Here is a 21,896-nt window from a genome sequence, read left to right on the forward strand (position 1 = left end):
GGAGGCTTGGACCTTTAGGAAAAATGCCCAAATTCCCAGTGAGGTAGAGAATTGGGAACGGGGAAGTGGGTCTTTGTGCACCAAAGCTTACCTTTGCCCTACGTGTCTACAAATCCGAGCGTCCTCCAGGTTGTCTCAGACTGGCTGCCACTGTCTTTGAGAAGCCTTCTTTGAGCACTGGACCTAGGCCCAGTGACACATCCTGAGTTCCCAGGGGCCCCTGTGTCCACGCTCATCATAGCATGTCTCATCGGATCGTGACTGCTGGTTGGTTTTGTTGCACTTCTAAAACGTTGAGTGTCCTGAAGATAGAGAGCATTCACCGCCAGGTGTACAGAAGAATCTGTTGATTGGACACGTGGACAGATGATGGGCTAAGTGGAAAACCAACGGCTAGTGGTAGCAACACGGTGTGTTGGAATTTTTTAACTGCTGGTAGCCAACCTTCAGGCAGTCCAAATTCATAGTTTTTTTTTTTTAAATAAAAAAGATTTATTTATTTATTTTAACGACAGAGTTACATAGAGAGGTAGAACCAGAAAGAGAGAGGTCTTCCATCTGCTGGTTTACTCTCCAAATGGCCACAATGGCTAGAGCTGAGCCAATCTGAAGCCAGGAGCTTCTTCCAGGTCTCCCATGAGGGTGCAGGGGCCCAAGCACTTGGGCCATCTTCTGCTTCCCCAGGCCATAGCAGAAAGCTGGATCGGAAGTGGAGCAGCTGGGACTTGAACCAGTGCCCATATGGGATGCTGGCACTGCAGGCCAGGGCTTTAACCCACTGCGCCACAGCACCAGCCCCTAAACTCATAGCTTTTTAAAATATCCTCTTAAATGTTAAGTTAAGCATAGTTTGGTCCCTGGAAGAAATGACTAAGAAGCATTCTCTGTGGACTGGGTGTTAGCCTCTGCATGAATCGGCTAAATTCAGTCTCGTGTGAATGGGGCTGTTTCCATGCTGCCTTCACAGGGAAGGAAATGGACTTGCCCCGGCTACTGAGCTTGTTGCAGAGTTGGGATTTGAACCCAGGCAGTGGAATTCTGAGAGCCTGAATGTTTGATTACATTGTTATTATACAAAGTGCACAGGTGGTAGATAGACACTCAAATCCACACTTAGACACACGCATCTACACATTCACACACACACACACGTGTGCACTCACAAACCCTTTATTTGGCTGTCAGCATTTCAGGCAGTGTGGGTGTCCTCTTGTATTGGAGGCTCCAGACCTCTGCTAGGATGGATGGGCCATCCCCTTGCCTGAGCTAACAGGAAGGAGGCAGGAAGGAGGCGGAGGAAGCGGAAGGGGTCTGGTAATCCCCAAATTGTTGCCTTGCCCTGCACATCAGAGGCTATGTGATACATCTGAACCACGTGAGTTTTCCCCAGCCTTAATTATGAATGCTAACTGGTAGCAGGGAGAATGCACATCATTGAAATTCCTGCACCAATTATTGCAATTTCTGCTTCGCCCAGCCTTCCCCAGAGCTGCTGGTAATTAGCCAGTTTGATTGATTTGAGTATCACCTCTTGTTCATCACCTCTTCCCCCATGGTCTTTATGGTTCACTAACGTACTTAAGATAATTAGCTTGAATAATTGTCCTGTTCATTCAGATCATGAATGTGTTGCCAAGGAAGTTGTACTAACATTTCCTTTCTGTAATCTAAAAAAGCAAAGGCTAAAGAAGTATTGTGCCGCCAGCTTTCAAGTCTGACTGAGCTTTGTCACCTGAATGCGAGCCCTGTGGGGCATGAAAGAAATCCAGGGTCCGTGCCTGGTAGGAAGAGACTCAGCATTTAGCTCGGGTCCCCCTCACTCCCAGGGAGTCTGATTTACTGGAAGGTGAGCATTTGCTGAGTCTCGGCAGCTGTTCCTTTTAGAGCTTCCAAGGTGATGCTGGTGTGCGCATAGGGTTGAAAATCCCTATTCTAGTTTGGAAGAAAAGTGTTGTTACACATACACACATGCATACACAGATACACCAGAGGCACACACATGCATACACACACAGATACACACACATGGATACACACAGAGATACACAGACACACAGGGATACACACAGAGATACACAGACACACACGCAGGGATACACACAGAGATACACAGACACACAGGGATACACACACAGATACGCAGACACACAGGGATACACACAGAAATACACAGACACACAGGGATACACACAGAGATACACAGACACACATGCATACACACACAGACACACACACAGGGATACACACAGAGATACACAGACACACAGGGATACACACAGAGATACACAGACACACACGCAGGGATACACACAGAGATACACAGACACACACACAGGGATACACACATGCATACACACACAGACACACACACAGGGATACACACAGAGATACACAGACACACACAGGGATACACACATGCATACACAGACACACATGCTTACACACACAGATACACACACAGGGATACACACACAGATACACAGACACACAGGGATACACACAGAGATACACAGACACACACACAGGGATACACACACAGATACGCAGACACACAGGGATACACACAGAGATACACAGACACACACACAGGGATACACACACAGATACGCAGACACACAGGGATACACACAGAGATACACAGACACACACACAGGGATACACACAGAGATACACAGACACACAGGGATACACACACAGATATGCAGACACACAGGGATACACACAGAGATACACAGACACACAGGGATACACACACAGATATGCAGACACACAGGGATACACACAGAAATACACAGACACACAGGGATACACACAGAGATACACAGACACACACAGGGATACACACAGAGATACACAGGCACACAGGGATACACACACAGATACACAGATACACAGGGATACACACAGAGATACACAGACACACAGGAATACACACACAGGTAGACACACATATAGGCACACATACACACAAACACACACACACATACCCCAGAATATGAGAAGAGGGGAGTGCCCTGCTGTTCTCTGGTACTTTTAAAAAAATTTTAATTTTTAATTTTTTAAAAGATTTATTGGGGCCTGTGCTGTGGCATAGGGGGTAAAGCTACCACCTACAGTGCCAGCATCCCATAAGGAGTTCTGGATCAAGTCCCGGCTGCTCCACTTTCAAACCAGCTCCCTGCTAATGTGCTTGGGAAAACAACAGGAGATGGCCCAAGTCCTAGGGCCCCTGTGCTGCATAGGAGACCCAGAAGAAGCTCCTGGCTTCAGATAGGCCCAGCTCTGGCCATTGAGTCCATTTGGGGAGTGAACAAGCAGATGGACGGCCTCTCTCTCTCTCTCTCTCTAACTCTGCCTTCCAAATAAATGAATAAAGAGGCAGAGAGAGAGAGAGAAAGAGAGAGAGAGTCTTCTATCCGCTGTTTTATTCCCCAAATAACCACAACAGCCAAGGCTGAGCCGGGCAAAAGCCAGGAGCCTAGACCTCCTCTATCACATGGGTGCAGGGGCCCAAGCACTTGGGCCATCCTCTGCTGCTTTCCAAGGTGCACCAGCAGGGAGCTGGATCAGAAGTAGAAAAGCCAGGACCCAAACGGGCGTCCGTATGGGATGCGATGTCACACATGCGACTTCCCTGCTACACAACACCACAGGCCCCCTGTTTTCTGGTACTGACTCCTCATTTCCTAGCAGGCCACTGGGCTCTGTGGAAGCAGGTGCTACTTGTCCTGAGGCCCAGACATTGGAGGGGATTGGCCCCAGAGAAGGGGAGGGCACTTGTAATGCCAATCATGGTGGGTAGTGTGTAAGGGGCAGCAGTCAGTGTGGGCTGGGGGACACCAAGAGAACACTCAGTGTGGCCTGGTTTTAGCACTGCTGTTTGTGGAATGTGTGAGTGTGTGCCAGGCAGAGCCCCACATGCTATCTGCAGCCCACTGCACCACCTGATGGCAAGCACATTGTTCAACAGCTGAGGAGATCAGAGGTCCAAGAAGTGTAGAATTTTCCAGATCGCAGAGCTAGTAAGGGGGAGAGCTAAGGAGTGAATCCAGTCTGCCTAACTCTGAAGACATGTGCTCAGAATCACTGTGAGAGAGATCAGATCCTGTCCTCCAGGACAATCAGGGAAGGATTCCAGGAGGAGGAGGCTCCTGAGCTCGTGGTCCTAAGGTGGTTTCCTGGTCATGGGTGCACCAGGAGGCTCTGGAAGGCCAGCAGGGAGTTTCATTGATGAGATGGGGGCCTGGGGAGTGACAGAAGTTTGCTAAGCATGGGAAGGGGCTGGTCAACATGAGCTGCATGGGGAAGATTGGTCGAGAAGCCTCAGTGTGCGGAGTAGACAGAGCACAGCAAGGAGGAGTCTGCGAGGTGTCTGGAAGGCAGCAGTCAGGAAGAGCTGATGGGCGTGGTGGGAGGGACCCAGACATCCTCGGGAAAAGAGCCGACGGCGTGGGTGCTGGGCACGTAGGAGGGACTCACGATAGAATTTGGTGTGGTTCATGACGAGCTTGGGTGGCTGGCGATCGGGTGATCCAGTCTCCTGCACTGTTTGTGCTCTCACAGTTAATGGGGAGCAGGTAAGGCAGGAGCCAGTCAGACAGCGAGAACCATGGTGAGAGGAGAGACCAGTGTGGTGGGAGCAGAAGGGACAGGTTCAGAACAGAGAGCCCGGGAGCTCGGGGTCAAGAGGGTCCTTCAGATCTGGCCCAGAGGGCACTGGTGTCTTTGATTAGCGCCTGTCCAGCCTGAGGGTTTATTTAGAGAGAGAGGCCCTAGGGAGCCCGTTGAATGTCACAGAAGAGGCCAGCAAGGGGCAGAGAGTGAAGATGCTGGAGACAATGAGCTGCTGAGAGAGCAGTGGTAGGGCCAGGGTGCAGGCCTAGGCAGGGCTGGGGAGCAGTGAGAGCTGAGATGCACAGGGCAGGGCACGTGGGGCACAGGTAGAGGACTAGGGCCAAACAAGCTCTGCTTCTCGGCCCAGCAAGAAGCATCAGCCCCCAACCAGGTGGTGCTTTAGTGGGGTGGGGAGGTGAAGGGCGAGGGGAAACCTGAACTCTGCTCCAGGTTACCTGCCTGGGGGGAGGTAGGGGTGCTGAGCTGGAGGCCCAGCCTGCTCTGCCTTCTGGCCCCTTCCACTCAGTATGCACCTATTTGGCCACAGGGGCATACACTGACCTCAAGGATTCCAGAGTGTTCTTTCCCAGGCCCGACTAGACCTTATACCTCCCTAGCCTGTTATCTTGCATGATGACCCCTTTGCCCCCTCATTCTACACACACACAGACACAGACACACAGAAACACACACACACGCACACACGCACACACACGCACGCACACACACAGACCTATACTGGGCCCACAGTCCTGTTCCCAAACAGCTCCCTCCATGGTTCATGTCAGTTCCTCTCAGGAGCTGCTCGAGCCCTACCTCTCTGCCCACCGGCTACCTGGTCCCCTTGGGTTAAATGTCGCCTCCTCTAAGATCTCTTCGTGAGATCACCCGGCACGGTTTGTTTCTCATCTCTCAGAGCTGCCCAGATGCTCTTTCCGACCGTGGGTTTTCAGCATTTATGCCGTAGTAGTCTCATGGCCTTGACACATCTGTCTTGCCCGCCTTCTCTGCTACCTCTTCTGGTCTTTCCATCTTGACTGGCACACAGTAGGCAGTCAGCGAACAGTGGTGGTGTGAATGAGTGGACGGATGGACTATTGGGAGGCCATTGGACTCCCCAGACCTCACAAAAATGAAGTCATGGTTCAAGGGACGGTGAGCACCGAGGTGCTCAGATGCACTCAGGCTAACCCCAGGACCGGCTGATGGTGTTCCAAGAGCTTTTTGTATCTCTGAACTTCACTGACCCCTTATTCCTTCCAAATCCCTGGTCTCAGCATGCCCCGGCCCATGTTTGGAATGCATTTTGCTTTCTATAAACCGCTGCGTGACTTCAAAAGCAGGAGTGCATCCCCAGACAGAACCAAAGGATCCATCTGGCTCTGTGTGTTCCCCATCCTGCTTCAGGTTCATTAGGCCGCATCAGGGGGTTTCCTGTGCGTGTGTCTCTGCAGAGGCACTCCTACTGGGGTCTGGGGGCCCCCGTATGCAAAAGGAGACCCTGAGAACACTGCTGTGGGAGGCACCGCTTTCAAAACTCTCTCTCGGGCTTTGCCGCCCAAACTCACTTTATGGTAATTCTTCGCAGATCGTCCTAAACTTCACGTCCATGGACCTGTTCAAAAGCCGTCTGTGCTGGTACGACTACGTGGAGGTCCGCGACGGTTACTGGAGAAAAGCACCCCTGTTGGGTGAGTTGGCTTTCGGAGGCCCCGTGGGACACGGCGAATGTTTGGAAGGCTCATCCCACCAGCAGTCACAGGAAGCTCTCAAGGGCCTATGTCGTTGTAAAACTTGGAACACTCCATTTGGCCACACATGTTAAAAGCTTTGAAAACTGTGAAGACCCTTTGACCCAGCAATTCCACTTCTCGGAATTTATCCTAGGGAACTAATTAAGGAAGCGTGCACGGCTCTTGCCACAGGGGTGTTCAGCGAAGCAGGAAAAATCGGAGGCAGTTTAAGTGTTCAGCAGGAGGGATCAGCAGGATAAATGATGATGCATCTTTCGACGGAAACCTTTCCAGCTATTAAAGGCAAAGGTGGAGGTGACTGTTGATGATAAAGGCGTTCATGGTACACTGTTCCATTAAAAAAAAAAAAGCATGCTGGGCCGGCGCCATGGCTCAACAGGCTAATCCTCCGCCTTGCGGCGCTGGCACACCAGGTTCTAGTCCTGGTCGGGGAGCCGGATTCTGTCCCGGTTGCCTCTCTTCCAGGCCAGCTCTCTGCTGTGGCCAGGGAGTGCAGTGGAGGATGGCCCAAGTGCTTGGGCCCTGCACCCCATGGGAGACCAGGAGAAGCACCTGGTTCCTGCCATCGGATCAGCGCGGTGTGCCGGCCACAGCGGCCATTGGAGGGTGAACCAACAGCAAAGGAAGACCTTTCTCTCTGTCTCTCTCTCTCTCTCTCTCTCTCACTGTCCACTCTGTCAAAAAAAAAAAAAAAAGCATGGTACAAACAAGAGTTTGCAGCAGGATTGCACATAGAGATGCACAGCATTGCAAACTTTGATGCCTTCAGAGATGGAGCATACGTGAAGGAGATAGGATTGGTGCAATAAAATAAGGAGTGGTGGGGAGTGTGGTGACCCGAACACCAAGCATCCTGTCACAAATTATCCAAAAGAGTTGCTTAAGACACTGTGCAGGCTGAACTCCACTGGAACAAACCATTTTGCAATCTAAAATATAAATATCGGCCGGCACCACAGCTCACTAGGCTAATCCTCCGCCTGCGGCACTGGTACCCGGGGTTCTAGTTCCGGTTGGGGTGCCGGATTCTGTCCCGGTTGCTCCTCTTCCAGTCCAGCTCTCTGCTGTGGCCCGGGAAGGCAGTGGAGGATGGCCCAAGTCCTGGAGCCCTGCACCCACATGGGAGACCAGGAGGAAGCACCTGGCTCCTGTTTCGGATCGGTGCAGCACGCTGGCCGTAGCGGCCTTTTGGGGAGTGAACCAACAGAAGGAAGACCTTTCTCTCTCTCTCTCTCTCTCTCTCTCACTGTCTAACTCTGCCTGTCCAAAAAATATATATAAATATCATGTAAAATTATAAATATGAATAACACCTAGAGGTTGGTTCAGGATGACGGAGTATGTGTTTAAGATGTATTCTTTGCTGGGTTAGATGTTTTTTCCAGCCTTTCGACCTTGGGCATGTATTATTTATGTGAGCTGCACATGAACTCATCCATGGAAAGGCAGCACAAATGAGAGGTGTGGGCCGGTAGTGAAAAGAGAAGAGTTGGCTCACTCGCGATTGGTGGTAAGGAAGAGCCGCCTTGTGGATGGCCAAGGGTGCTGAGCTTTGCGTAGAGGGCCGATGGCTGCAGGCTCTCAGGAGCTGGCTGGGAACGGCATCCAGGCTGGAGCTGGAAAGAGATGTGAAAGGGCTGCAGCTGGAAGGGTCTCAGCCCTGTGGGGTGGGCAATATATCAGTGAGGGCTTTGTCCCAGGCTTATCTTCATGCACGAAGAAAAGCCACACTTGTTAGGGGGTGAATAGCAGGTGTGGGGGTGAGCTGTTGTTATGCTAGTGCCAGCCCTGAAGTCTTGTCAGATTCCGGGAACAAAGGTCGGAGAGGTCAGAAGAGGCTGGGACAGGGCGCCTGGCTGGACTCCACGGGGCCCAGAAGATAGGAAGCTTCCGCATGATGCAGGGGTCTTGTCTGGTGAGCTACTGGGACGAGCACACTCACCCTCTGCCCGCAGCCTAAATTCCTGGAGGTACAAAGAGGTCAGAGTTTGTGCCCACAGGAGCTCTAGAGAGCGGGGAAGCAGCAGCCAGGGCAGGCTCTGAGTGGGGTGCCAGGTGGGAGGGATCTGTCAGGTAGTTAGCAGGGCAGGCAGACAAGCCAAGAAGTAATCCCCAGGCCAGGTGTAGACAGGAATGTGTCTGGTGCAGGAGAAGTGGCCAGGCCTTCTGATGGCAGGGTGGGCACTGCTTGCCCTGGAGTTCTACTGCCTGTGACAGGTGAGTGGACAGGGCAGGTGCTAGCGACCAGAGGCGTGTTTTAGAGGTAGCTGGGTGTGACAGAGGGTTGGATTCCCAGGGCTGGTTCCCACACCTGGCACTGCACCAGCAGTTCCCAGGAAGGTGTCTATGTTTCCAACTTCCTGGAAGGCTGCGGAAATGGAATTCCCACAAGCAGGGCAGGGAGTGATCCTGTGAACCTAAAAAAACATGCCTGGGACCAAAGACTTGGGGAGGGGGCTGCAAGGTTGCTGCCAAGCTGCTAAGCATGGTTGCCTTGGAGAAAGGAAGCACAGAGCCCCTGGGCGGCCCCGGGCCTTGCTCTGTAAGCTCCTCAGTTATCTGCATTTTTTACATAATATTTGTTTGCAAAAAAAGTGGGAGGCCTTCCATGAAAGTACGGAATTGTGGGACCTTAAAGTCATTTCAGCCCCGACCTCCTGAGAAAACCAAGATCCCCGAATGCCAGTGGGGTTTCTTTTTTTTGATAGGTTTATTTATTTATTTGAAAGTCAGTGTTACACAGAGAGAGGAGAAGCAGAGAGAGAGAGAGAGAGAGAGAGAGAGAGAGAGGAGGGAGAGAGAGGTCTTCTATCCAATGGTTCACTCCCCAATTGGCTGCAACGGCTGGAACTGCGCCGATCCGAAGCCAGGAGCCAGGAGCTTCCTCTGGGTCTCCTATGCAGGTGCAGGGGCCCAAGGACTTGGGTCATCCTCCACTGCTTTCCCAGGCCATAGCAGAGAGCTGGATCGGAAGTGGAGCAGCCGGGTCTCGGACTGGTGCCCATATGGGATGCCGGTGCTTCAGGCCAGGGCGTTAACCCACTGTGCCACAGAGCCAGCCCCCCGATGGGGTTTCTGAGTCCCACCACAGGGCAGTGGCTGGGCTGGGATCACAGTGCTGATGCCCGGCGATGGGCAAAGGTGACGACTGCATCTGCGCGGGGCATCCCCCTCAGGTTGCCAGAGGAAATGTGTTCTTCACTGTTGATCTGACAGTCGAAGTTCACTGGGCTTCCTGGATTTTTGTTTGCTAAGTCTGGCAGCCCTGGACCCGCCGGGGCTGGGGCAGACTCCCAGGCTCCTGGGGGAGGGGCACTCCCAGAGACTTGGGCTTCGCCTGGGACAGCAAGCATGTTCCTGAGCATGGGTGCGACAGGGAGCTGTCCAGCTGCCCTCTCTGACCAGACCAGACTTGAAGCCAGACGTTCCTCACAGCTGATCCTGGAGTCTGTGGCTGCGTTGTCATGAATAAGGCAGAACTGTGGTGTTTGTGTTTGGTGGTGATGGTTTGCTTTGTTTCATTTGAGGGTTCCTTTGGCTTCTATTTTACCCAGTTTGTCAGTGTGAGTGTGTGGGGTGTGTGTGTGTAATGGATGTGGTATGTATGTGGTGTGTGGTGTATGTGTGTGTGTGGTATGTGGTGACGTGTGTATGTGGTGTTTGTGCTGTGTGTATAGTGTATGTGGTATGTTTGTGTGCTATGTATGGTATGCATGTAGTGCATGTAGTGTGTGTAGTGTGTAGTGGTGTGTGGTGTGTACGTATGTGGCATGTGTGGGGAGTATATGTGTGTGATGTATGTGTGCTGTACATTCCTGTGTGGTGTGTGTCTGGTATGGTATGTGGGGTAGTATGTGTGTAGTGTATAGCATATGGGTGGTATGTGGCATGTGTGTATGTGGTATGTGTGTGGTATGTGTATATGTGAATGTGGTATGTATGTGATATGGTTTGTGTGTGTGGTGTGTGTGTGTGATAGTGTATGGCATATGTGTATGGTGTGTGTGTCATGTGTAGTATGAAGTGTGGTATGTATGTGGCATGAGTGTATGTGTGTGATATGTATATGTAGTATGTATATGTGTGGTATGTATGTGGTGTGCCATGTGGTGTTTGTGGGGTATAATGTGTTATATGTATGTGTGGTGCATGTGGTGTGTGTATGGCATGTGTGAATGTAGTGTGGTTTGTGTGTACATGTGTGTGGGGTGTGTGGTATGTGTGTAGTGGGGTATATATGTTGTGTGGTTTGTGTGTACATGTGTGTGGTGTGTGTGTAGTGGGGGTGTATATATGGTGTGGTTTGTGCATACATGTGTGTGGGGTGTGTGGTATGTGTTTAGTGGGGTGTATATGTGGTGTGGTTTGTGTGTACATGTGCGTGGTATGTGTGGTAGGTGTGTAGTGGGGGTGTATATGTGATGTGGTTTGTGTGTACATGTGCGTGGTCTGTGTGGTGTGTGTAGTGGGGGTGTATATGTGGTGTGGTTTGTGCGTACATGTGTGTGGTGTGTGTGGTAGGTGTGTAGTGGGGTGTATATGTGATGTGGTTTGTGTGTACATGTGCGTGGTCGGTGTGGTGTGTGTAGTGGGGGTGTATATGTGGTGTGGTTTGTGTGTACATGTGTGTGGTGTGTGATATGTGTGTAGTGGGGGTGTATATATGATGTGGTTTGTGTGTACATGTGTGTGGTGTGTGTAGTGGGGGTGTATATGTGATGTGGTTTGTGTGTACATGTGTGTGGTGTGTGGTAGGTGTGTAGTGGGGGTGTATATGTGGTGTGGTTTGTGTGTACATGTGTGTGGTGTGTGTGGTATGTGTGTAGTGGGGTGTATATGTGATGTGGTTTGTGCGTACATGTGTGTGGTGTGTGGTAGGTGTGTAGTGGGGGTGTTTATGTGGTGTGGTTTGTGCATACATGTGTGTGGTGTGTGTGGTATGTGTGTAGTGGGGTGTATATGTGATGTGGTTTGTGTGTACATGTGTGGGGTGTGTGGTATGTGTGTAGTGGGGTGTATATGTGATGTGGTTTGTGTGTACATGTGTGGGGTGTGTGGTAGCTGTGTAGTGGGGGTGTATATGTGGTGTGGTTTGTGTGTACATGTGTGTGGGGTGTGTGGTCTGTGTGTAGTGGGGTGTATATGTGGTGTGGTTTGTGTGTACATGTGTGTGGGGTGTATGTGTGTGTGGTGAGTGGTGTGTGTGCGCTGCAGCTGAGGCAGGCCTGGTGCCTGTGCCCAGCCTCCTTCTCGTGCAGGACTTGTCCTTTGCCAACTACGTGGCCTGCTCTGATGTTTCCAAATGCGGTTGTTAGTGGAGTTTTTGTGTCGGGAAGAAGTGCACTGTGCAGGAGGGGTCAGTGCCACGAGGTCCGCGGGGTGGAGGCGGGGTGGGGGGGGTTTGCCCCTGGGGCAGGAGGGTGAGCGGATTAGGGCGGATTGGGAAAGTATGCGTCTTGCTCTGAAAAACCGTGGGGCGCATTTTTTCCCAGGGCAGTGTGTGAAAATCCAGGCATAATGGACGCATAACTTTTTATGAATGAACCCTTTATGACTCCCCGCGGAGCCCACTTGTCCTGTCCTCCACTGCGTTTCCTCTCCTTGATATCCTTATTAAGCCCCCCCTCCCTGGCCGGGGACCAGATTCCAGTTTAGGAATGTGACACCTTTTCCTGGCCCAGTCTGTCCCCGCTCCTTCCAGAGGAGGCCTTCCGAGAGTGATGGCTGGCAGAATTCAGGACGTTTCGCTGCTGGGTAAAGAGGCCAGCTTGCTTTTCCAGTTTCAGGGTTGCTTAAGAGAGTCTCCTGAAGCGGGGAGCAGGGTGGTGGTGTGGGGTGCTAAGGACCACCCCGCGCCAGCTGGAGCCCCTCCCGCGGGCTGCTGGGTGCATGAGTGTCCTGGGGCCCTGCTCTGTCACTGTGACATGCACAGAGCCCTGTCCCCGTTTCCCTGAAACCAGAGAGAAGTGCAGAGAGGCCAGGCTGGCCCATCGGCATTGTGCGTGGGGCTCGCTGGGCAGGGCAGCCCGTCACAGAAGCAGAAGTGATGAGCCCGTCTGGCTCCACGCTCTGGCTCTGGTCCTCGGCCTGGCCGCCCGCTTCCCTGCAGGGGAGTGGATTGGGTATCTGTTTACCCAAAGCTGTACCAGGCTCCGAGTTGCATGCAGGACAGAGAAGCTCCCTGTGATGGTGGTGGCAGTGCTGGTGATGATGATGATGGAGGGGATACTGACGGCGCACCCCCAGGCTCAGACTGCCGAGGTTCAGATCCTGCTTCCACGTACGACTTTGAGACTTAAATTTTCTGATCCTCAGTTTTCTCATCTGTGAGAAGGGACTGATGATAGTCGTTGATGCAGGAAGTAGAGGGGCTGGCTCAGCCGGGTCGGTAGCAAGAGGGGAGGACCAGCTCCTGCTAGGGCCTGCGGACCTAGTTAAGAATTGCACAGCGGTTCGGGAGGAGTGACTGGCAATTGAATCTACTGCGTCCAGCTCTGCCGAGGTGGTAAAATGCAGCTTACCCCGCAGTTCCTGGCAGTTCTGGGCAGTGAGCAGAAGCAGGGTGTGCCATGGGCCCAGGGTGCTGGGCGGTTCGTCTCATACAGCTGGGTCCTTGGGCAGCCAGGCAGGCAGCCCCAGGCCCTCTCTCTCTGGGAACCAATCCTTAGTGGCGGCAACAACTGGGGCTTTAAAAGGAGAAACTTGGACTGCAGCGTGGGCTGGGCTAAGAGGAGTTCCTGCCTTCCGTCCGTGCCGTCCCCTCCCTGGTCAGCAGCGCTTTCTCACTCGTGCTAACCGACACTACGTGGCCGTGCCAGAGGAACCATTACTGAGGATTTACAGGCTCCCGATGCGCTCGGCCTTGCCAAATGCTAGCAGCATCTTCATCTCATCACAGTACTAAGCTCACCAAATCCACAAGGCTACAGGTGGCCGGCATGGGAAGGAAGTCACAGGAGATTAGCAGCTCTTCTGCCCAGGACTGGCTGCTGCAGTCGGCCACTAGCAAGTGTCCTTGTGGCGTTTATTCCTCCCCTTCTCACCCACACCCCCCATCTGTCGCTTGTGTGGTGTCTCACATGGCCCCAGCACTACGAGTGCCCACTAAATACCTGCTAGAATACTGAGATATGAGCTGGGCACTGCACAGTGCACTGGTTTTTGTTGTTGTTGTTGTTTTTTAAAGATTTGTTTTATTTACTTGAAAGACAGAGTTACAGAGAGAGGTAGAGCCAGAGAGAGAGATGTCTTCCAATGGTTCACTCCCCAGTTGGCCACAACAGCCGGAGCTGCACCGATCCGAAGCCAGGAGCCAGGAGCTTCTTCCAGGTCTCCCACGTGGGTGCGGGGGCCCAAGGACTTGGGCCATCTTCTACTGCTTTCCCAGGCCACAGCACAGAGCTGGATCAGAAGTGGAACAGCCAGGACTCGAACCGGTGCCCATATGGGATGCTGGCACTGCAGGCAGCGGTTTAACCCACTACGCCACAGCACCAGCCCCAACAGTACACTGTTAACCAATCCCACTTGATGGCTTTTAGTTTGTTCATCACAATCAAGTTCAGAGTATTTTCATTGTCCCTCAAGAAAACACATCTCATCCAGGCATAGTTACTTCTCATCTCCCCCACACTGCCCAGTGCTTAGTGAATGGTTTCAGTGACTCACACGGTAGGTGCTGGGCAGAACCGTGGATGTCCAATGCTAACAGCCCCCGGCCGATCTGTGGTCCGAATGGATCAGGAAGGCTGAGCGCCCCCACCCCCGGCCTCGCCTGCCCTTCTTCAGTGGCTGTGCCCTGGGCACTTGGGTCGGTTGGAATCTGGAATCCTCCAGAATGAGCACACGCGTGGCTGGCCTGGCTCTTTTCACCCTGTGCGTGCTGCAGGGTGCGTGTTGCCGCTCACGTGGAGCCGCGTGTGGAACGCCGCAGCTCTGGCTCAGCGGCGAGCACCGGCGTGCTGTCACAGGTGGGCTGACTGCTTGTGTTCCGCCTTCCAGGTCGGTTCTGTGGCAACCAGGTCCCGGAGCCCCTGCTGTCCACGGACAGCCGGCTCTGGGTGGAGTTCCGCAGCAGCAGCAACACCCCGGGCAGGGGCTTCTCTGCCGTGTACGAAGGTTTGTGCGTGGTGGGAGCCGGGCTGGGGTGGCTCCCGGGCAGCCTGCTCCCCCCAGACACACCCCAGCACACCGCACTGCACCGCCAGGGTCCATCCCACAGCCCCTGTCCCATGACCTTCTGGAAGCTGGGGCCAGCGGTGCTCACCTCGGAGGTGGTGTTGTCAACCTGTCACCACCCGTGGGCCCTCCGTGCAGTGCCGCTGGGGTGTGGGGCCCCCCGGGCAGGGGTGCCAGATGGGGGGGTGGACCTCTGTGGAAGGCAGCCGCCCCTGTGTAGCTGTGGGAGCCTGAACAGAGTGCTTGCTCTCTGGGCCCGTGTTTCTTTCATATGGGATAAGAAGACTTTTTGGCCGACAGCAGGGAATCCCCAGTGGCATCTCTCAGATGGGCCTTGGAGGCTGGGGGCAGAGCAGAGGGAGCCCTGGCTCTGGGCTCCATGCTGCCCCGGGCGTGCTGCACCTGTTTGTTTGACAAGCTGAGCTTCTCTGGCTCACTCCCCTCCCCACCCTGCTGCTGCACGGTGATGGAGGCCATCTTCCGCTTTAACTTATGCAATTTTGGAGTTGTCAAAATTTTGTGTTTTTTGTAAAAGAAGTAGTGTTTATGTATGTGTGTGTTTGTGCATGCGTGTGCGCCTGTGTGTGTAAACATGCACTTGCCCGTGTATGTATGCATGGGCACGTAAGTGCACGTGTGTACATGTGTGTATGTGTGTGCATGTGCGTCTGCCTGTGTGCCCATGTGTTCCTCAGGACCAGCCATTCCACCCTCTGCCATCCACATTGGAATCACCTGGGAAACTTCACTGCATCTGAGTGTCCCCCCCCCCCCCAAAGGTCCCTTTGAATCAGAACCCTGGAGATGTAGCTCCAGTTTCCACAGTTCAAAAAATCTCCCAGGGCTTTTGCTGCACAGTGCAGGTGGAGAACCACTGCTCTATGTGGTTATTTTCTTTCTATGAACAGAAATCAGAGTTGAAAACATGCCATCCTCCTTTCCCGGTGGTAGTCTCGGTTGAACCGAGATGAAAATGTTGGTGTGTGGCGCCTCCTGGTGGTGGCAAGTGGCCACCCACTTTCCTTGGTGAGCTCTGACCAGGGATGACACCTCACTGGTCCTGTGTGTCTTTGTAAAGCTACCTGCGGTGGAGACATCAACAAAGATGCCGGCCAGATCCAGTCTCCCAACTACCCCGATGACTACAGGCCTTCCAAGGAGTGTGTGTGGAGGATCACCGTCTCCGAGGGCTTTCACGTGGGGCTCACCTTCCAGGCCTTTGAGGTGAGCGTGCTCAGATCACCTTCTTGGGGGGGAATTGGAGGGGGCCAGTAAAACCCATCCATAAAGATGAGTTTCCCTTTTAAAAAAAACCAAACAGGAAGCTAAGCAGGTGTCTCAGGCCTTTCAGGCCCACCTGCTGTCTGAGGTCTGCTGGGGAGGGGAGGGTTACCATGGAGGCCAGCATCCAGGCAGGACTCCATGGAGGTTTTGTCGACTTGTTCTCCCCTCTTTGTCTCCTCGGAGTCTCCTCCAGGCTGGATTCACCCCTGCCTTCTACAACTGGGGATACCGGCTGCAGAAGCCCAGCACATGCTGGCCTGGGATAGGTTTCAAGAAGGGGTCCATCAAGCCTCCGTCTCAATCACAGACCTCCAAGCCGAGCCCTCTGGCATCACCTGCAGAGCCCCTCTCTGTCCCCTTTAGATCGAGAGGCATGACAGCTGTGCCTACGACTACCTGGAGATCCGCGACGGCCCCACGGCCGAGAGCGCCCTGCTTGGCCACCTGTGCGGCTACGAGAAGCCAGAGGACGTGAAGTCGAGCTCCCACAGGCTGTGGATGAAGTTTGTGTCCGACGGCTCCATCAATAAAGCAGGCTTTGCGGCCAGTTTTTTCAAGGGTATGACTTAGCCTTTGTCTCCCCTTCTGGAAGCAGTCTCACTCCCCATGCTTATGAATCACAGCACCCACAGGGCTCCCCGCGGGGAGGAGGTGGGGACCCCCCGAAACCATGGAGTTCACGGCGGCTGAGGAGCAGGCCCAGCCCTGTCTTTGAGACAGCAGACGGTGCTCTGGCTGGAGACTGGGCTCGGCCAGCTTGCGAGGTCAAAGGACACCGCGGGGACGGTGATGGGGCATGTCGGTGTAGGGGCAGCACTAAGTGAGCTCCTCTGTGCTCCAGCCGCTGTGCACACGAAGTCCCAGAGTTCCCACGCTGCCCCTTTGGGCTTGGTCAGTCATGGGGCAGGTCCAGGATCAAACCCTGCCTCTAGCTCAAGCTCTTTCCAGAGTGACCTTGCATCCCTTGACACGGGCCAGAGGCCACCCTGGCCCTGAGCTGCTGACAGGCCAGCCCCCTAATCTGTGTCCCCACCCAGGTCAGTACAGGTTGAGAGAGCAAGGAGCAGCCAGCCTCCGTGTGGCCTTGGCATCTGCTGCACTATGGGGTCTCGGTGGGACCAGACCCCCACTGCCTCTGGCAGCCCTGATGAGGAGCTTCCACACCTCCTTTGATTGGCAGGTGCCCCCTCACCCCTGTTCAGGGCCCACACCCTAAGAGGAAGCCCTGGCTGTGCCAACCCAGAGACCGTGATCCTTCCCTCACTCCCAGTCTCCACTTCTGCCCCTTATTTCAGGCCCTCTCCAGGTTCTGCATCAGCAGACTGGGTGGTGTCAGAAGGGCCCCCTGCAGGCTGTGCCACCCTGAGCAGGCAGCCACCTGTCTGTAATGAAGACTCAGTGTTCCTCCCTGTCAAGTAGGGAGAAAGGAATCTGCTCATTTTGCCTGACCCAGTGTAGTGGTTGCAGAGAGGTGTTATACGCTGACAAGTGCCAAACAACGTGGGAGATTAGTTTTGTTTTTTCCTGTTTAAAGACATTCAGAGGAGAGCAAAATGCAAACAGAGCAAGAATCATAATGCTCTGAAAATAATTGGAGACAAAACTTAGCTGCTTCTTTTTTTAAATATTTATTTCAAAGACATAGAGAGAAGGAGATATAGAGAGAAAGAGGGAGATCTTCCATCTGCTGGTTCACTCCCCAAATGGCTGTGATGGCCAGGGCTGGGCCAGACTGAAGCCAGGAGCCAGGAGCTTCACCCAGGTCTCCCACATAGTTGCAGGGGCCCAAGTACTTGTCCATCTTCTGATGCTTTCCTAGGCACATTAGTATGGAGCTGGATTGGAAGTGGAGCGGTCAGGACTTGAGCCAGTGCCCATATGGGATACTGGTGCTGCAGGCAGAGACTTAAGCCTTCTACACCGCAGTGCCGGTGTGAGGAAAAAAAAAAGCCAGGCTACAACAAGCATACTTCACATGTATGTCACAGGTCATCTGTGTTTGCAGAGGGTAAGGGACATGGTGACCTCACTTGAGATGCCTGGAAGGAAGTTCACAGCCTCCACTCCATGCTGGGCCAGACTGCAGGTGCCCTGTGTCTCCCAGCCTGGGGAGCCCCCTTACGGTGTGGCAGTAGTGACACGGGGTGACAGCAGTGACATTGGGTGGGTGGCCCTGAGCAGGTTGCACCTCCTCTCTGAGCGCCAGACTCTCCTGCTGTAGAAGAGCCAGCAGGTTGTCGCCAGGAGGAAATGGAAGCGTGGAAGTGAATGCAGCGGCACAGTGGCCTTTGCCAGGGAAAGGGGCCTTTGAGGCAGCTGCCATCCCTAGAAGTGGGAGACATTTTCTACTGCGGTGAGGATGCCGAATTCCCCACTGCTGCCGAATGGAACGGCCACGGTGCAGCATCAGTGCTGCCGTCCTCTGGGGGCCGCGTGTCTGAAATGGGCCTCACTGGGCTGAGGTCCAGGTGTGGGCAGGGCCGTGTTCCTTCCGGAGGCTCCAGGGGAGAATCCACGTCCTGGCCTTTTCTAGCTTCCAGAAGCCGCCTGAATTCCTTGGCTCATGGTCCCCTTCTTTCTTCAGAGCCGGCCATATTGTTGAGTCTTCCTCATACCTCTTCCAGGCTTCCTGCATCTCTTCCAGCTTTTTTTCCCCTAAGGTTTATTTATTTATTGGAAAGGTAGAGTGACATGGGGCAGGGGGAAGGATCTTCTGTCTGCTGGTTCACTCCCCAGATGGCCACAATGGTCAGGGCTGGACCAAAACCAGGAGCCAGGAACTCCATCTGGGTCTCCCACATGGGTGGCAGGGGCCTAAGTACTTGAGCCATCTGCTGCTGCCTTCCCAGGTGCATTAGCAGGGAGCTGGAACAGAAGCAGAGCAGCTCTGACTTTTTTTTTAATTTGACAGGTAGAGTTATAGACAGTGAGAGAGAAAGAGAGAAAGGTCTTCCTTCCATTGCTTCATCCCCTAAATGGCCGCTACGGCTGGCGTGCTGCACCAATCTGGAGCCAGGAGCCAGGTGCTTCTTCCTGGTCTCCCATCTGGGTGCAGGGGCCCAAACTCTTGGGCCAAACTCCACTGCCCTCCCGGGCCACAACAGAGAGCTGGACTGGAAGAGGGGCAACCGGGACTAGAACCCGGTGCCCATATGGGATGCTGGCGTCACAGGCCACGGCGTGAGCCACGGAGCCAACAGCAGCTGGGACTTGAGCCTCACAGGCAGTGTCTCCCTCAGCTGTGCCGCATCAGCCCCTCGCGTCTCCTCTTCTAACCTTGACCTTCCTCATCCCTCTCTCCCTTATACGACCTGTGATGACCCCAGGCCCAGCCAGAAATCCAGGAGACCCTTCCGTCTCCAAATCCTTCATTCAGTCCCACCGCAGTGTCTTGTCTGCCGTGTCTGGTGATGGTGGCACAGGTCCCAGGGCCCAGGAGGTGGACAGCTCTGGGAGGCTGAAGAATCGTGGGGTTTTTATTCTGGGTGTTTTATCATCTTCTCATTCTTCTTGTGCCAGTCCTGCTGAGCTTCCCTTCCCCTGCCTTTCTCCCCTGGGTCTGTGGTTGGTTCTCCGGGGAGGGAGCTGCCCACCTCTGGCCACCCATCCCTCATTCTGGGGTCTGCCGCTCACCAGCGATGCACATGACCGAGAGAACCAGCTGAGGGTCTCCAGGTGAGGAAGTAAAGGACCCCGGTGCTCAGCGGAATCTGAACTTCAGAGAAAACGATTTCTCAGTGTAAGTCCCAAATGTCACATGCCGTGCTGAGTAATGATTGACTGTTGGTCTGATAGTCACATGTAACTAGACTTCCTGAATTATGTTTTTAAAGATTTGTTTATTGGAAATTCTGAGTTACGGAGAGAGAGAGAGAGACAGAGACAGAGAGAATCCTCTGTCCATTGGTTCACTTCCCAAATGACTGCAATAGCCTGTGCTGGCCACCCCGAAGCCAGCAGTCAGGAGCTTCTTTGAACCTCCCATGCACTTGGGCCACCTTCCACTGCTTTTCCAGGCACATCAGCAGGGAGCTGGACTGCAGTTAGAGTAGCTGGGACCCAAACTGGCACCCATATGGGATGCTGGTGCTGCAGACGATGCCTTAACCTGCTGTGCCACAGCGCCAGCCCCCTGATTCTTTCATGGTACTGGAGATGCCAGTCGGGCCATGGAAGGGAGTATCTCTGTGATGCTAAACTGGTGTAGGGAACCGAATTGAGAGCTTTGATGTGCTCCAGGGACCCACGAAAACCAGCTCCGCTTTTGGGTTAGAAGATCCGGCTCCCACCTTGTCCACTGTGGATACCCATTCAGCATTCATCACACTGCGTATGGGCACCGTGGAAAGGGGCTGGGCTTGCAGGGGAAAACACAGCACCCTCAGCAGCCCAAGGGGGTGAAGGAGACCGGTCAGCAACTGGTGATGACCTCGCTGTGTGGAGCTGGGTGGAGGCCTGCTGGCGGGGCCAGGCTCCCCAGTGTCCCATTTCACGCCCGTTTCAATCTGCAGACGTGGTTTTAGACGCCTGTGGCAGTGGTCACTGAAGCCCACCTGCCCTGACTTGGCACACAGACCCAGCTTATCGTCCCGTTCTGTCGAGGGGAACTGCAGAGAGCGGCATTTGGAGACGTGGGGACACACAACCTTGGCCTCACCCCCGAGTCTGAAAGGAGGGTTCGGGAGCTGCAGAGACCTCACCTCGGCCTGCACGGGGGCCAGCATGGCAGGCGCTGGTGCAGCCAGTGTCAGAATGCATTCGCTGGCTCACTGCATCTCCAGCTCCCCCACCCCCAACCCCATCCCGCCCCAGTGGGCATTACTGCCATGCCACTTGCCCATTGAGGAAGATCGGGTCTAAAGGGGGCAAAGCTAGAAGAATCTAGAATCCAGGGCTGCAGGATACCACAAGCCACTGTCTTTCCACTAAGGAAACCCAAAAGCTTCAGGGAGAGGCCAGTGTTGATGTTTGTGATTTCATTCCGACACCTGTCACCCTGCTGCCTTCTCCACCCCAGGAGGGCATGGGAGGGCCTGGTGGGGGGGGGGGGGGCTGACTTTGGCTCCGGAAGTTCTGGGAGTGGTCCCACCTGCCTTCTTCCTAGCTCTGCTTGCCAGCAGGTCGCATGACCTTTCTGTAACTGGATCCAGGGGATTCCCAGTGCCTGGCACACGGTAGGCTCCATAAACACCGAGCAATGAGTGAGTGGCGTTCCAGTTCCTTCTCTGTGACTTGGGCACCTGCTAGCTGCTCTGCCTGCCTCACATAGCACCCTTACCCAAGGTGAATGAGCTGAGACACCATGCTCTTGTGACCCATTGTCCAACAGAAATCAGAGGCAGGGCCCAAAGGAGGGAGAGCTACATATGTAATTGCAGATTCCTTAGTAGCCCTCTTGCAGGAATGAGTTACAGGTAAAGTTAATTTTTTTTTTTTTTTGGACAGGCAGAGTTAGACAATGAGAGAGAGAGAGACAGAGAGAAAGGTCTTCCTTCCGTTGGCTCACCCCCCCCCCCCAAATGGCCACTACGGCCAGCGCGCTGCGCCGATCCGAAGCCAGGAGCCAGGTGCCTCCCCCCGGTCTCCCATGCGGGTGCAGGGCCCAAGGACCTGGGCCATCCTCCACTGCACTCCCGGGCCACAGCAGAGAGCTGGACTGGAAGAGGAGCAATCGGGACAGAACCGGCGCCCCAACCAGGACTAGAACCCGGAGTACTGGCGCCACAGGCGGAGGATTAGCCTAGTGAGCCATGGCACCGGCCAGGTGAAGTTAATTTTATGGTAGATCTTATTTAACCTAATATGTCCCCAGTATCCACAGTATTAATGAGATATTTGATAGGGGTTTAGAGATGCTAAATCTTGGAGGAGATGCAGGGTGGGTTTTACACTCACAGCACCTCCCAGGGCAGGCCGGTGACATTCCCCTGCTCCATGGCCAGGCGTGGAGAGGGTGGCCGTATCAGACCGGATAGCCTGGGAGCAGGCTGCAGCCCACTACCTGGGCCCCGCCTTCCTCCAGCAAGGCCATCAGGGGATGTCGTGTGGACACAAAGCACTTGGCAC

General features: G+C 54.0%; 1 protein-coding gene across 1 annotated transcript in view; it reads left to right on the top strand.

The window, feature by feature from the left end:
• TLL2 (tolloid like 2) overlaps window positions 1–21,896 on the top strand; it is a 137,701-nt gene that overhangs the window by 100,621 nt on the left and 15,184 nt on the right. Inside the window, exons 11-14 of the mRNA XM_062214274.1 lie at window positions 6,203–6,305; window positions 14,370–14,486; window positions 15,625–15,770; window positions 16,194–16,389. Coding sequence (XP_062070258.1) covers window positions 6,203–6,305; window positions 14,370–14,486; window positions 15,625–15,770; window positions 16,194–16,389 — 562 coding nt within the window. The remainder of the gene's footprint in view (window positions 1–6,202; window positions 6,306–14,369; window positions 14,487–15,624; window positions 15,771–16,193; window positions 16,390–21,896) is intronic.

Source organism: Lepus europaeus, chromosome 17 (genome assembly GCF_033115175.1).
Source record: "Lepus europaeus isolate LE1 chromosome 17, mLepTim1.pri, whole genome shotgun sequence".
Lineage (NCBI taxonomy): Eukaryota > Metazoa > Chordata > Mammalia > Lagomorpha > Leporidae > Lepus > Lepus europaeus.